Source organism: Halyomorpha halys, unplaced genomic scaffold, assembly GCF_000696795.3.
Source record: "Halyomorpha halys isolate HHAL.00 unplaced genomic scaffold, Hhal_1.1 Scaffold1423.1, whole genome shotgun sequence".
In the NCBI taxonomy this organism is placed as follows: domain Eukaryota; kingdom Metazoa; phylum Arthropoda; class Insecta; order Hemiptera; family Pentatomidae; genus Halyomorpha; species Halyomorpha halys.
The window spans coordinates 217199-233991 of NW_027114458.1; the positions used below are offsets into that span (position 1 = coordinate 217199).

The 16793-nt window shown below is 39.4% G+C and overlaps 2 protein-coding genes across 2 annotated transcripts in view; both read left to right on the top strand.

The window, feature by feature from the left end:
- LOC106689654 (mucin-3B-like) overlaps nt 1-16793 on the top strand; it is a 63761-nt gene that overhangs the window by 32460 nt on the left and 14508 nt on the right. The window contains exons 10-14 of the mRNA XM_067051638.1: nt 3139-3246; nt 8248-8475; nt 10541-10717; nt 11987-12097; nt 16421-16603. Of these exons, the coding sequence (XP_066907739.1) occupies nt 3139-3246; nt 8248-8291 (152 nt within the window). The 3' untranslated portion in view covers nt 8292-8475; nt 10541-10717; nt 11987-12097; nt 16421-16603. The remainder of the gene's footprint in view (nt 1-3138; nt 3247-8247; nt 8476-10540; nt 10718-11986; nt 12098-16420; nt 16604-16793) is intronic.
- LOC136796827 (CCHC-type zinc finger nucleic acid binding protein-like) lies at nt 13319-13657 on the top strand. Its single transcript, XM_067051639.1, has one exon. It carries the CDS (start codon nt 13319-13321, stop codon nt 13655-13657), a length of 339 nt encoding a protein of 112 aa, XP_066907740.1.

The following is a 16793-nucleotide window of genomic DNA, read 5'->3' on the forward strand; positions in this document are numbered from 1 at the left end:
CAATTTATTTCCGGGGGTCTCGCGCGATCATCTTCTTTTCCTTCACCACTAAATTGCTCACGTGATATACGGGTTTGGTAGAGGCTGAATGTACCCGGCCCCCCATTTAATTTATAAGGGTCCTGCTATCCTCTTCTTTTCCTTCACCGCCATTTTACTTATAAGGGTCTCGCGATCATCTTCTTTTCCTTCACCGCCATATTGGTCACGTGACCTACGGGTTTAGTAGTGTGTACTTGGCCACCATTTTGTTGTTTTTTTAACGCCACCAGTTTATTGAGTGGGTCTCGCAATCCTCTTATTTTCATTTGCAGCTAGTTTATTACAAAGGTCTCGCAATCCTCTTATTTTTGTTCACCGCCATGTTTATTACGAGGGTATCTCGCGACCTTTTTCTTTTCGTACTGGTTAAACCTAAAATATAAACACTGATATGTAGGACCTTTGACGCCACTACTACTATATGTAATTTATAAGTGGTTCAAAGTTTCTTCACCTCGACCGAAAGATTTGACTGATAAATATGATAACCGAGACCAATATCTGTGTTTATGTTGTTAGGTATTGCCTGTTTAAAATTGAATCCTTAGGTAATTAAATGATGCTTTGTTAATATACGCTGAGGAAACTAAAATAAAAAGTATAATAGTTCAACTTCACTTCGACCGAAAGATTTAACTGATAAAGATTATAATCGAGACCAATATCTGTGTTATGTTTTAGATATTGCCTGTTTATAATTGAATCCTTAGGGAATTAAATGATGCTTTGTTGATAAATGCTGAGAAAACTAAAATAAAAGGTATAATAGTTCAACTTCACTTCGACCGAAAGATTTTACTGATAAAGATTATAATCGAGACCAATATCTATGCTTATGTTTTAGGTATTCAATGTTAGGGAATTAAATGATGCTTTGTTGATATACGCTGAGGAAACTAAAATAAAAAGTATTATAGTTCAAAGTCGAAAGTATTAATAGATAACAGAGATTACAAAGTCCTACATAGTAACAGATCTATTTCTCAGTTTGTTTATGTTTTAGGGATTATACAAGTTCAAAGTCCCTTGTTTACATTCATCGAAGGGATTAGAAGATAAAGGTCCTACATATCAGTGTTTATATTTTAGGTTTAACCAGTACGAAAAGAAAAAGGTCGCAAGACACCCTCGTAATAAACATGGCGGTGAACAAAAATAAGAGGATTGCGAGACCTTCGTAAAAAAACTAGCTGCAAACGAAAATAAGAGGATCGCGAGACCCACTCAATAAATTATGGCGATAAAAAACAAAATGGCGTCCGGTTACACTCATCCTCTGCCAATTCCATAAGTCACATGGTCAATATGGTGGTGAACGAACAGAAGAGGATCGCGAGATCCTCATAATAAAAATGACAACGACATAAAAACAAAATTGCGTCCAGGTAGACCCAGCCCATGCCAATATGGCGCTGAACGAAAAGAAACAGGTCTCAAGACCCTCATAAAAAATGATGGTGACCAATAAAGAAAATGGCGGCCGGGTAGACTCAGCCTCAGATTATGGCGGTGAACGAAAAGAAAATGGACGGGAGACCCTCATAATGAAAGGATGGCGATCAAAAAAGAAAATGGCGGTCGGGTTAACTCATCCTCTACCAATTCCATAAGTCACGTGGCCAATATGGCGGTGAACGAAAAGAAAAATGCCGCGAGACCCTCATACTAAAAATGGCAAAAACATAAAAAACAAAATGGCGTCCAAGTAGACTCAGCCCATGCCAATGTGGTGGTAAACGAAAAGAAAAAGGACGCGAGACCCTCATAATAAAAAAGCAACAATCAAAAAACAAAATGGCGGCCGGGTAGACTCAGTCCATGCCAATATGGCGCTAAACGAAAAGAAAAAGGACGCGAGACCCTCTTATGCAATGGCGGCAATCAAAAACAAAATGGCGGCCGGGTAGACTCAGCCCCTCCCAATATGGCGGTGAACAAAAAGAAAAAGGACGCGAGACCCTCATAATTAAATGGTGGCTATAAAAAACAAATTGCGGCCGGGTAGACTCAGCCTCTCAAAACCAATAAGCCTCTCAAACAGCATAAAAACAAAATGGCGGCCGCGCACACTCAGCCCCTGGTGACAGTCACGTGACTTAAAAGAGGGCGTGGCCTAATGATCACGTGAGTGGTTAAGGTCGAACTAAATTTAAATTTAAATCTCCCGCCAGGGGGTCACGTAAACAAATACTAGCCCCCCATTGGCTGTCTAATGATCACGTGAGTGGTTAAGGGTGGGTCGAGCCGAATATGTGAATTCAAATCTCCCGCCATGTGTGACGTCATCAAAATGCTGGCTTCTGATTGGCAGCTCAAATCAGTGTGCCAGCTCGCCCATATTCTCACTACTCGCGTACGCAAGGAGCAGTACTCTAGATTTATTAGAGATGTTGCCATTGGTATGTACCCCAGCATCTCTCACTGCATCTCCCTGGTATAATCCCTTTATTGAGGGTAATTCTTCCGATCGCCCTCCACCGATCTGAACCATGCAGCTTATATTGTTCATTGTAAGCCTCACGAGGTTTATGAGCTTGCAAGGGATCTTAAAATGCTTTAGAGCCTCATATAATTCTTCCCTATTCACGCTATCATAAGCAGCTCTAAAATCGATGAAGAGGTGGTGAGTTTTAATCTTGAATTTCCTTTCTCGCGCGAGAATCTGTAAATTATTATACGTCTTACGGAATATGTCTCCTTATAAATATGAAACTATTTTTTCTGATTAAAATAAAAAAAAATTAGTCCTATAAATTAAGTAGTAAAGTATGATTTGTAATATTATCCGTAAGGCCATGATTCTATGAAAATAATAAAAACAAAAAAAAAAATGAGAAGCCTATTTTAATCCAATTTGTTACAGAAAAATCAATATATCATTTTCGTTATTTATGATCCAAAAATTGATAGCGTGTAAAATAAGCCACACATATTATTATTTCGCATTTTATTATTATGAGTATTAATGATACCTAGCATTTCCCTTGAATGATAAAATTAAAGAAACAACAAAAGTTGTTCGATATCAAACATGATATTTCTTAGTCACTTCACTATACTGTTTCGTAATTTGAGTGCTATTCATTTTTTTCACAGGCTTATACAACTTAGAACGCCAGGATAAGTATAATCTTACAAACAATACAGCTGACAAGCCCTTCAACAAGCTATTTACTAATGAATCCCATGAACTACTGTACCTTCGTAAGTACTCATTTCTTTACTATATTTCATCATAGTACATTTAATCCAATGTTATGTTTTTAGTACTTCGGTAGGATTAATTGTATTTAATTTTTTCTTATATTAAGGTTATGTGAAATTTATGTTCAAATTTTAGTGAATCTGAAATGATTTTTATTTTATGTAGTACATGTTGGACATAGTGAAAAATCATAAAAAAATATTTTTTTAAAGATGTAGAATAAGAATAACTATGTTCTAATTACGACTACTAACTGGCACCATAAATCTTAAGGTTAGAAAATGTACAATGCTGTTTTTTTTCTTTTTTTTTAAAACCAGCCAAAAAGCACCGCGGCCCCAGAGGCCCTATTGTACGCCGTCCCTCCTCTGCTCAAAACAGGCCAATTGTCTTTGCAAATCTGGACACTGTATAAGGATATACTGTTTCGCAAAGCTTGGGATCCTAGATACGATCCTTACCAAAGATGAGGAATCGTGTTCTTACCACTGCATCACATTTGCACATGATGTGGTAAGCAGTCTCTTCCTCCTTTCTGCAGAACCTGCAGATAGGGAACTCTATCAGTCTCATTTTATAGAGATGCTTGTTTAACTGATAGTGTCCCGTGTATAGTCCTGTCACCCATCTTAAGATAGGAGTATCTCCATATTAAGAAGGCAATTGCTTCTTTTCGGGCAGGGTCCTTTGTGGAACATTTTTGATTGTTCCATTCCTCTGGTATTTCTCCAGAGTAACCCAGCCTTGCACTCAGCAATCTTTTTGATATGCCTCTTCGCATGGCTGAGACTAATTCCACATATGGGGTAAGGTGTGAGAGGAACATACACAGATCCTTTCCTTGCTAGGTAGTCTGCTCTCTCATTTCTTTTAATGCCTTTATGACTATCCGTGTAGATCGTGATTAGCCTTTCTCTCATGCCCTCCTTTATTAAATTCTGGGCACAGACATTTATTGCAAACACCTCAGCCTGAAACACTGTGGTGTGCTTTCCTAACGAGATGGATGTGCCTTGTTAGGTCTATCCATCCTCCATATCCCTGCTCCGGATCCTTGTTCCATTAAGGATCTGTCTGTGTAGCAGTTTATCCTATTACACGGTTTGTGTGGGGTTGAACCATCAACCCTTACACTGTAGTAAGTGTTCTAGATATTTCGTCTCCTGATAATCCGAATGCATAGCCAGGATCCCGTCTTCATTGATCCTCCTGAACAGTCTACTATGTCCCTCATAAGTTAAGGAATGGTATCGTTCCTAGTTTCATAAGTCTATATGCAGAGCTAAGAGCTTGAGCTTCAATCTCTATGTGTAGAGGTTTAATGTTCAACAGAACCTCCATTGCTGCAGAAGGACTGGTGCTTATGGTTCCCGTTATCATAAGGCACGCCAGTCCCTGAAGTTTCCCAAGCCAAGTTTGGGATTTCCTGGTCGTAACCTTGTGCCACCATACAATGACAGCGTATAGAACAATTGGTCTTATCGCTGCCATGTACAACCAATATATAACTTTTGGTTTGAGGCCCCAGGATTTGTCTACGGCTCCTTTAGATGCCCTCAGTGCATACTGGTTCTTTTAACATGAAGTTGCCACTTCAGTTTGCCACTTCAGTTTGCTGAGTAACGTCAAGATGTTTGACTTCACTACAGAATCCCCTGCGTGTAAAAACCTGCCTTATTGGATCTGGCAAGTAAGTCGTCTACCACCATACACCACAGGAGAGGAGATAGCACTCCACCCTGCGGACAACCACCAGCAGGCTTCATCCACATCTTAGTGTGTCCTAGCTCCGACTTGAGAAATCTTCCTTCCAACATCGCATTAATCCAGCTGAAAGAAAGTTGTCCCACCCCCTTCATTTCCATGGTTCTGTAAGGAGTACGATCAAATGCGCCTTCAATGTCAATGAAGACACCAGCCATAATCTCCTTATAGGCCAAACTCTTTTCAATCCTGGATACTAAATGATGTAAAGCATCCTCACGGGAATTCCCTGATTGAGGCAAATTGAGCGCTGTGTATTGGTCTCTCTACCAGCGTAGTCTCCCTAATATGTCTGTCCAGAACCTTCTCAAGTGTCTTCATTAAGAAGGATGTCAGACAAATGGGTCTATACGCCTTAGGGTTGTCATTAGATGCTTTCCCCGGTTTGGGTATATAACACACCTTCGACACTCTCCAGCTACATGGAATGTGACTCAGTGCCAAACTCCCCCTGAGCAACGCTAAGAGATATGGCTTCAAGACCGTTAGGCCTTTTTGTAATAGGGCCGGAAAGATTCCATCCATGCCAGCTGATTTAAAGGGCGAGAATGATTTAATCCCCCACTCAACCTTGCCAATCCTATTTGCCTCAACCTACTTATCTCTACTACAAGTGTAGCTCTCTATATTCGTTTTCTTCTATCAGTACACACCCAGGGAAGTGTGAGCGTGCCAGAGCCTCCAGAGTTCCCACCTCAGAGTTGGTGAACCCCCCTTCCATCTCAACAACACTCCTCTTATAGAGTCCCTGGATAGAATCCTTTTAATTCTGAACGTGGAGGGGGCATCATTAACATCATTGCAAAATCTCCTCCTTGCCCCTCTTTTAGCCTTCCTAACCGCCCTGTTTTAGTACACTCTTGTAGGTGTCCCAACAGCCTGTTCTTTTCGCTGTATTAAAGAGTCTCCTTGTGAGTCCTCTCAGCCTAGCCAATTCCTCATTCCACCAGGTTGTGTTCCTGTTGGTTTGGATCCTGCATATCCTGTTATTGTCAGTGTACGGACAATAACAGGATATGCATAGGACCTTATGATTGCGTCCGTTAGGGACGTGTTAAGGCATTCAAGCTGCCAGATGTTCCTGATTGTTCCTGGACAACTCTTGTCCTCTTCCTCGAGTTGGGTACAGTAGGTGTCCCAGTTCGTCAACTTTGGATTCCTGTACACCGACTCGGTCATGTCACATGTTGTTAAATCATATCTAATATACCGATGATCTGAGCATGACTCTTCATCCGAGACGTGCCAATTCTTAATCATCGGACCTACTCGACGAGTGGCTACGGTTACATCTATGACTTCCGCCCTCACCCTATTGAAAAAGGTAGCCTTGCTGCCTCTGTTTAGGACCTCTAAGTCATGCCCTAAAAGATACTCTAAAAGAGACTCACCTCTCTGGTTGGTGTTTGTGCTCCCCCAGAGCCAGTGATGGGCATTAGTGTCCATGGGGACCACTATTTTATCCTCAGCCAGCCCATCCACCATCTTCCTCAAGGCCGCCATTGGAAAAGCCTGGAGCCAAAGTCCCTGGAACATAAGTGCCAAAGAGGCAGCATCTTGAGTTTACTCTTATACAGCATACAGGTTCTGGCATGCATTGGTACAGAAATGATGCTGTACCCCCGCATGCCCAGTCCACTGATCCTGCCTTTAAATAAGCAAGGTTCTTGTATTAAAATAATATCAATGTGCAATGCAGTGATGCAGGTTCACTTGCAGCAGCCTCATCCTCTTCTTTAATCCCCAGCTGCCGGCGGGCTCCCCCCCGCCGGGGACAGTCCCATAAATTTTTGTCCCATAGATGGGTCATGTAACCAGTATTTATGGGATTGACCATCCTTGCAATGAAATGTCTTGAAAAAACTTCATTGTTCTGACAACATCGGACTCCCCAAAGGCAATAGTCAGCTTAAGGTTTGAACGACGCTTCCATTCTTTTTCGATGTTTACAATTCAGAAAAATTTCGTTCAAAGATGAGCTATTTTTTGCTAGAACCAGCAGCAACTTATAGATTCACACAAAAGCACGGGATGTATGTATGGATTTAAGATAAATAGTTAGTCCAAAATAGTATCAGGCAGTTGTTATCCTTTTAATCTAAACATCGGAGACATTTTCCTAGGTGACTACGGATCTCATGTAAATAGAACCCTAAATATTTGCGAAGTTACCTACACATGGAATATATAATGTGGAAAAGTAATCTATTTGTGCAAACATTTGACGGAAATACATGTTTTGAGGTCACCTGTGTCCAAATTACCTACTCTCGCAAAATAGTATGAATAGTCTAGCTTAAAAACGATAAGTCCTACGAAACTGAAATTACAAATTTATATGAACGGGATACGACAGGAACATGTGAACTCGGCATATTAATTGTCTCATAGGATTTAAATGAGGAATTTTTAAAAATTATTCCTATAAAATAACTTTAATTGTGTTTAATTTTAACACAACATTCTTTTTGTGAAAAAAAAAGCTCTCATCATTAGTAATAATAAAAAATAAGATAAATACAAGATATTTAAGAATTTCACAAATAATTAAAAGGAAGGAAAAATAGAGGCATCCGATTTGGATGGAAAAAACCGAGCCCATCCTATCTGTCCCGATTGCTTCACGACTTCTTTAAACATATTTTTGTCAGGAACAGAATTCATATTCGTAACTCCCACCTCAAGAAACCTAAGAATACGATATAAATATTGACAGCAAAATAAACATTTTTTGTTCATAATTTTCGGTATCCCTGGTCTTAAGATCTTATTTTCTTTAAATCACAAATACTTTCAACTTTTATATAACAATCTACTCAATACTTTGGGTCGTATACAGGGTGCTAAGTAAAAGTTGTATAATGCGGGCCCAGGTTTTTTTTTCTTATTAAATTTCCTCCTATTTTGATTTATACTTTATGTTACTTAATATAGATATCTATTTATTCCTCTGTCTTTAAATCTGTTTTTTTAAAAATATACTTTAACATTAGCTTTACATACTTTAAATATTTTTATTGTTTTATTGAGCCGTTATCCATTCATAAGTAGCGATAACTATTTTTGTTTTTCCTGTCGGCCAGCCCAGACTATCTCTCACTAATTCATATACCATCGACTGTCTATATATAAAAATAAAGAAATGCCTAGAACATTAAGACTATATAAAATACTAGTCTATCAAGATTAATGATAAGTTACACCGACGTTTAGTGAAACTAAGAATTTGTTTTCAGGCAATTCAAACAACACATTAAGCGCTCGAATTGCTCATGTTTGAAGTGTTCGTAGCGGCCAGCCCGACGGAAGTGCATTGGAAGAGTCTCACCTTTCAGTAAAATCCTATTTAGAAAGCCTTTTGCCCAAACCCAAACCAGTGACAGAAAAGATGACAGTCAAACCTTTAATGAAGTTAGCTAACAATACAAATGTCATTAATAAAGTTACAAAACCTAAATATGCAGGTGAGTTACAAGACTTTATGACAATTACTGCTAATTAACACTATGCATCCTGTTAGCCCTGACCTTAGTGTAAATTAATCCATAAAAAAATAAGATATGCGATTATCTTATTAAATACATTCTTTCCTGTGTCACACAGTGGTGGAAAACCGCCGTTTTTGTGCAAATACCTCTAAATTGTTAAGATCTTCTGTAATTCTAATGAACTTTTATGTTATTTAGGGTGCTGAATTAAACATAATGCATTTATTTATTTTTTTTAATGTGTAAAAATACTAATCTAATAATAAATTTTTCCATGATTAAAGTACTTTTTGCCTCAAAACTTTGGTATTCATTCTATAATAGCCTAAATTTTTATGTATTTTTGTTTTACTCTGATTATTTAAGATATTTTTAACTTTTGTTACTGCACATTTTTATTGTAATTTCTGTGTTCTTTCCCTATTTTTCATTACAATATTGTATAATATACAAAAAAAAAAAAATATATATATATATATAAGTTGGTTAATTTTTGAAACCGGCACTTCTTAATAAATGGGTAAAGTACTGGCAAAATACGTTTGTTTAGTAAATTGAGTTCAAAGGAAAACAAATATCTAATATACAAAAAAATTGAAGAATAGTATAAAGTTTGACGTCAATATTAAAAAAAAAAATGTATATTTAAAATGTTTCCTCTGTAAAATCAGCTAATAAAGCTGTAAAAAGCAAATAAAATATTTTGTAGCAATCAGCGAGCTCGAAGTGGCGCTATAACCTGCCAGGGGCCAGCACTACAAGCGTCATAGAAGCTAAGCAATTGTATATAATGTTATTATTGTAAAAATACGATATCTTGTTCAAATGTATATATGTTAATATGTTAAGTGTAAGAATGTTAATTATAAAATAAAAAGAGATTGAGCAAAAAGAGTCTACGGAACTATCTCAAGTAGAGTTAAAAGAGTGAATCCTCAGCGATAACCGATCACATGAGGCCTTCAATTGCCACCGGGATCGATCCGTTAATTCAAGCCTTTTCTCCAGGTCTATTCATAGCACTCGTGGCTTACACTACTTGAGATAGAGAAGTTCATTGCCTATCTATTCTCACAAGAGTCGGTTTTAGTATGCTCACCATAGACGATGGCCTATCTCCTCTCCCTTTCTCCAGCAACCTTAGTCCGCTTCATCTTGGCAACTAAGATTGTTACCTAGTCCTTAACGGTTACACTGATCTGTCCGCTTCATCACGGCAACCAGTGTAATTTCCCCTCTCCCGGCTCTAGTCCGCCCGCTTCATCTCGGCAACTAGAGCTGCACCTAGCCTTATCAGCTTACTGGTCCGTCCGCTTCATCTCGGCAACTAGAGCTGCACCTAGCCTTATCAGCTTACTGGTCCGTCCGCATCATCTCGCCAACTGGTAAGCTGGCTCTTATCTTGACAGTTCTAGTCCGTCCGCTTCATCTCGGCAACTAGAACTGTTACTCTACCTCAGACTCTCTCATCTAGACCTCCTCTACCTAGTCAGTGTCCAGGGCTCATCCCCTGGCACGGCCTTCCTTTCTAACCTACTAATCAATACGCCTTGTCGTGGGCCTTCTGAAAAGTGTATAATCAGGCTGGAGGACCGCCTAAGACCAGACAACCCCGACAGTTTATAATAAATTAAGGATTTTTGATGTCTTTGAACCAATGATTATTAAATACCATTCATTTTAAATATTAGTTTATATTTTAAGCCAATGATGTTGATTATGAGTAATTATTAGTAATTAACACCAACGCTTTAGTTTCTTCATTCTGGAAATACGCTTTACACAGAATAGTACAACTTTACGTTGAATTAATTGAATATATATGGAAAAAATAAAATCTAAATTTTACAATAGATTATCTTTGTGCCACATTTTTATTTACTTCATACACATAGTTACAAATACCGAAATTTCACATATACATACATTTAGTGAAATGCAATTTGTTTATCACATAAGTATTCATAGTCTATTAATACAACATAATAATAACGAATCCACAATTACTTTGGTATATTCACATTGAAATATTTCATTTCAGTCTTTGATAAAGAGTTTTATGACTACTACGGAAACGTGTTGAGGAAGTTTCTTGGCTATACGACTGATGATGAAAACCATAGCATTACTACAAAGAAATCAAGGACTAAAGTGCGACCATCAAATTCCTATTTAACTGGTATTACGCCACTGACTGACTTTCTAAATTCTTTAAAAAGTAAGCAATAATTGTTAATTTAATAGATTTTATTCCCTGTTCATTCTATAAAAACAAAACAAAACTATTATAAATTATAAAAAAACTATAAATGTATCAATTCCAGAATTAATATTAATATATTTATAATTTGTATACTTATTATATTATTAATATACATTTTACAAGGTTGTATGTGTTTGATTTTTTATTTGTTTATTTTTTCTTATTATTATTATGATCCATTATTTTTTATTTACTTATCTCTTTATCTAATATGTACATATGAATTGACTACTTACATCCCTACTACTAATACTAATTGCCCTTGAATGTGGCAGATTATGTTATAAAAAAAAAAGTTTTATATAAAAAACAAAACAACAATGTTCAATAATTAATTAAACTTTTTACTTTCTTATTGTGTTTAATACTATAGCATAAGTAACCTAAATATAAAGCAACCTAATGATGTTGGGCAGCACAACATTTTTAATCTCTCTTTCTCTCTCTCACACACACACACACACACACACACACACACACACACACTCCCTCACTCACTCACTCACTCACTCACTCACTCTCACTGTGAGAGTGACTCTCCTTCTCCCTGGAAAGTTTCCGTCGAGGTTTGGCGGAATTTCAAGCTGTAGAACAACAGATACAATTGTAAATGTTATTATTATCCTTTGTCTTGAATTTTCCCACCTCTCTCTTTTGAAGATATACAACCTATTTCCGACACAATATAATACCTAGATGTCTTCCTTAAGGAAAAACATAAAATAGAATCAGCACTTGCGACTCGAAGAAAGAACATACAATTCAACAAAACACTTTGCAAAGTACATTCAACTTTCAGTTAATAGCCAACTGGTTGTGAATAAGAAGGTTATACAACTTTTCGGATGTAAAGAGTTAAACTGCGGGAATTAAAATTGAATAGATATTTTTTGCAGACCCAGGGTTTCCAAAAACTACCTTTACAAATGTTAGCTTCATATTAATTGCCATTACAAGATTGCTGCCAGGAACCTTCGAGAGCTTTTCAATTTTTCAGCAAAGGGTTACTGTTCCGTCCCTAGGAGCTGAAGCGTGATGTAATGTCTTTCCCAACAAACAGCTTATTTAACACAAAATGAGTTATTTGAATCAAACTGGTTTAAACTCATGAGATTATTGCCTTAAACGGCCGAACTACTTTAATACAATACAACATAGCAAAGTATTGATAACAATGCATTCATATTCGTTAAACTGTTTCATTATTCCCGTATTATTTCACAGATTTCAAAATTTACCAAAGCCAGAGTAAGTATAATAACCTCAATGATACCACTGCTAACGCGCCTAACGAAAATGATTTCTCCAACGAAACCCACAAGCTACAACGTCTAAGTAAGTACTCATTTGTGTATCAAAGTTTATCATAGTCTATTTAATCAAATCTTATATTCTTTAAGCTTTAGTAAGCTTAATTTAATTTAATTTTTTTTATAATAGTATTGTAATTTTTATGAAGTTTATGTGTATTTTTTGAAAAATTGGAAATTATGCCTTAGAATTCAGTAGAAAATCCTTTAAAATATATATTTATTTCTACTTAATACTTGGGTTATACAAGATAGGGATTGTGCTAGGGGATCAGGATGATAAGTTTCTCAAGTAATAAGGTCTGATACAAATGGGATATCAATGTCATGTGGAGTATTCTTAGTTAAACACTAAGAATCATTGACAGTTATTCCAAGAACTTTAGACTGTAAGGATTGTATGCGTTTCATGTTAGAGTTTTTATCTATTCCGCACTGTGTTTATCTAATCACGCACGCACGCATGAACGCAAGCACGCACGCACGCATGAACGCAAGCACGCACGCACGCACGCAACGACGCACGCACGCACGCGCGCACACAAACACACACGCACACACACACACACACACACAGACGCACTTTGCACTTTTCCAGAGAAGAAGAGCGAAAAATAACCATCGACCAGTGGCAGCTGCGATGGGAGGCTGCAGATTCCGGTAGGTGGACTCACAGGTTGATACCCGATGTGGGCAAGTGGTATGGTCGCCAGCATGGTGAGGTGGATTTTTACATGACACAAATGTTGACCGGACATGGATGCTTTAGAGCTTACCAGTACCGCTTCAAACTGAGGAACACCGCAGAATGCCCTGGATGTCAGACTGCGAGGAAACAGCGAAGCACGTGTTTTTCACTTGCATTCGCTTTGCAGCAGAAAGAAGTGAATTGGAGAGAGTGTGTGTGTGGAGGACACGTCACACCAGAGAACGTGATGAGCTATATGCTACTATCTGACCAGCATTGGAACGCAGTGAAGATATTCACCACAGTAGTCCTCAAGAGGTTGAGTGAGGAAGAGAGGGCTAAAGGACGTAACGAGCATGGAAACGTTAAAACCATGCGAAGAATGTGAGGCGGCACTCAGCTATTTCCCTCCATGAAGTAATGCCTAGCGGCGGTTCCGAGGAGAGGAATGAACAGGTGTAGGGCGGTGGTTTTAGTGGGTGAGAATCCCACACATAGATAGGTACGGGCCTATCCGTGTCTTTCAACGGATTCCCTCGTAGAAAAAAAAAACTATCGATGCGTGTAGCGTATGCTGGCACACAGACCGCAGTTACTCTGCCGGTTCTACTGGCGCGGAAGGCTGTCACGGAAGGTAAGATCAGAGTGGGTCTAGTGGATACCCAAATCCGGGAGAAGGTTCGACTCTTACGCTGCTTCCGGTGTTGGGAATTCGGACTCTTGGTTAGAAGATGCCAGGGACCTTACAGGACCAAGTGTTGCCACAAATGTGGCGAAGAGGGACATTTAGCCTCCGATTGCACAAAGAATCCTAGTTGTGCACTTTGCGCCGGTAAAGGAGACAATGAGCACTCTTGTGGTGGAAATAAATGCCCAGCATTACATCAGGCCCTATAAGCGCAAAGAAGGCTGAAAAAACCTACAAAATGAGGATCTTACAACTTAACCTCAACCACTGTGAAGCAGATCAAGATCTTCTCTGGCAAACAGTGAAAGACTTAAGGATTGACGTAGCCATCCTGAGTGAGCAATATAAAAATCAGGAAAACAAAAAAAAAAAAAATCAGGATTGGATATCTGACATCACTGGAAGGGGTGCGATCTGGGCATGCGGCAGACAGGCCATAACTGAAGCGACACAAGACCCCACATGTGGGTTTGTCTGGGCTAAGATACGACATCTATACTTGTATAGCTTCTATGCCCCACCAAATACCACAACCGAGGAATTCCAAGGACTAATAGATCGTATAGTCCAAGATGCCAGAGGGCGAAGACCTATAGTTATTGCCAGAGACTTTAATGCTTGGGCGACGGAGTGGGCTAGTCAGTCGACTAACCGTCGCGGAGAAATCCTGCTTAAAGCCTTCGCGCAGATAGAGAACCTTGTTTTGGCAAATACTGGGTCGGACCCTATGTTCATGAGAGGAGGAAGGAGCGCGATCTTATCGCTGACCACCGTACTCGATGCCATGCAGCGAGGAGGAGATACTAGCGAGCGAGAGGCAGCCCGCTGTTTCAGCAATTCTAGGAGGAATACAAGGATCAGAGGCGAGAACTCCGGCGAGCTATCAAATCGAGTAAGCGACGTTGCTGGAAAGAGATTTGTGATGAAGTGGATAAGGACCCGTGGGGAAGACCCTACCGCTCAGTGATGAAGAAATTGAAAAACAGCGCTATGAACTCGCCCATGTGCCCGGTGACAGTGCAGAGGATCATTACTGCTCTGTTTCCTGAACAAAAGGAATTAAGGCAGACAGATTCGTTGCCCCCATTTGATGTGCCAGCAGTAACGACAGAAGAGCTCAGTGACATCTGCCGAAGCCTTCAGATGGGAAAGGCCCCTGGCATATTCCGGTATTCCGAATGTAGCACTAAAGGAGGCAATGGAAACCAGATCAGATCTCTTTCTGGATGTCTTTAGTTCCTGCTTGCGTGAGGGGTCCTTTCTCTCACCATGGAAAAGGCAACGCCTGGTTCTGATCCCAAAGACCAAAGGAAGGCCATCAGAACCTTCAGCCTATTGACCGATTAGCCTGTTGGATACACCAGGGAAGGCTCTGGAGAAGGTCATTGCAAATAGGCTACAAGAGTTCACAGAAGGAGTGGCAGGCCTCTCCAGGAATCAATTTGGCTTCCGGAAAGCAAAATCCACAGTAGATGCTATCACGTTGGTGGTGGAAAAGGCCAGGAATGCTATAGCAGGGAAGAGATGGAGAAGAGGCGCAAAATGCTATTGTGCTATTGTCACGATGGATGTAAGGAATGCCTTTAACACAGCAAGATGGAGCTGCATCCTGGTAAAGAACGTCCCTGAATACCTCAGGAGTATCATTCATGACTACTTCAAGGATAGGACCTTGATATGTTCAACAGAGGACGGCTCGAGAAGGTTTAAGGTGACTGGCGATGTACCCCAGGGCTCTGTGCTGGGACCTCTGTTGTGGAATGCGATGTGCGACGGAGTCCAGAGGGTTCCGAAATAGTGGGCTTCGTTTGAGTGAGGTTGTTAATATCATATGTGGTGCAGCTGCGATATGGAAGGATGCATTGGGTACTGAGGCCTACAGAAGACCGATGGTGTCGGTGTATCGTAGGTGTGCGCTAAGAGTGATCAGCGCGTTTCGTACAGTCTCATGCGAAGCTGCTTTCGTGGTGGCCAGGATGCCACCCATTGAGCTGATCGCAGATGAGAAGAGCCGCTCTTATAAAAGTGCTGACTATTTCCAAGAGACGAATTAAGAAAGGAGACTATAAGAAAATGGCAACGTCGCTCGAATTTGGCATTCAGAGGAAGATGGACGCACAGGCTGGTGCCCAATATCGAGGCCTGGGTGAATAGGAACCACGGGGAGGTAGATTATTATATCACCCAGTTCATCACAGGGCATGGTTGCTTCCGAGCCTACCAGTATCGGTTTAAGCTCGATGAGACTGGAGAATGTCCATTGTGCCCATGAACGGAAGAGAGTGCAGAACACGTTTTCTTCTTCTGTCACCGCTTTCATGAAGAAAGAAAAGACTTCCGACGTGTTTGCGGCTCATACCCAACAGTAGATAATATTGTCAATATTATGCTGCTTAACCAAGATTATTGGATGGCAGGCCAACGATTTGCTGCATAGGTGATGCAGAAGTTAAGAAATGAGAGAGAGATAGGCGAACCAGGAGATATCCTAAAACAATGAGGCGGCACTCACCCAATCACCCCCATGATGTAATGCCTAACGGCAGTCCCGTGGAGGGTGAGAAACAGGTGTAGGCGGTGGATTTAGTGGGTAAAAATCCCACACACGGGCCTATCCGAGTCTTTTGAAGATTTCCACCGACGCTCGTAAAAAAAAAACAATAAAAAAACAACAAAAAACACAAACACACACACACACACGCTAACACAGCCTAACAGATATAGAAACCGTTTTGGTTGTTTACACTCCGAAGAACTTAAAACGTGTGTCTCCAATGAGAACACTTTGAAATTTAATACTTGCCCTTGCTATGAAGTTCATACATAATTAAATATAAGAAAGTTGACAAATTATTATAAACATTTAAAATAAATTAATATTTAAAATATTAAGATTATGTAAAAAATATTTGACCATAACGATTAATGATGAGTTACACTAACATTTAATGATACGAACAATTTGTTTTTAGGCGACTCAAACGATACACCTGCGGCCCGCGCTGCCCACATTTCGAGTCTTCGCAGGGGTCCGTCCAACCGAAGTGCCAGGAAAGAGCTTCATCCTTCAAACTTCAACCTCAAGCCTTTACTAGCGTCCGCATATACCACTCAATCCTATGAAAGAGATCAGCGATCAGTGAAAGAAACAACAAGTGAGTAAAAATACTTCATTAAGATGGTCGTTAATAAATACTATGGATACCAAGAATATATTTCTCTAGAAATATTAAAATTTAATATAAACGTAAAATCGCCGACTAGCCGAGTGCACGTTAGGTCCTCAACAATTTAGCTTAAAATTTATTTAGTGATCATACATTGAAATAAAGAAATAAATATGAA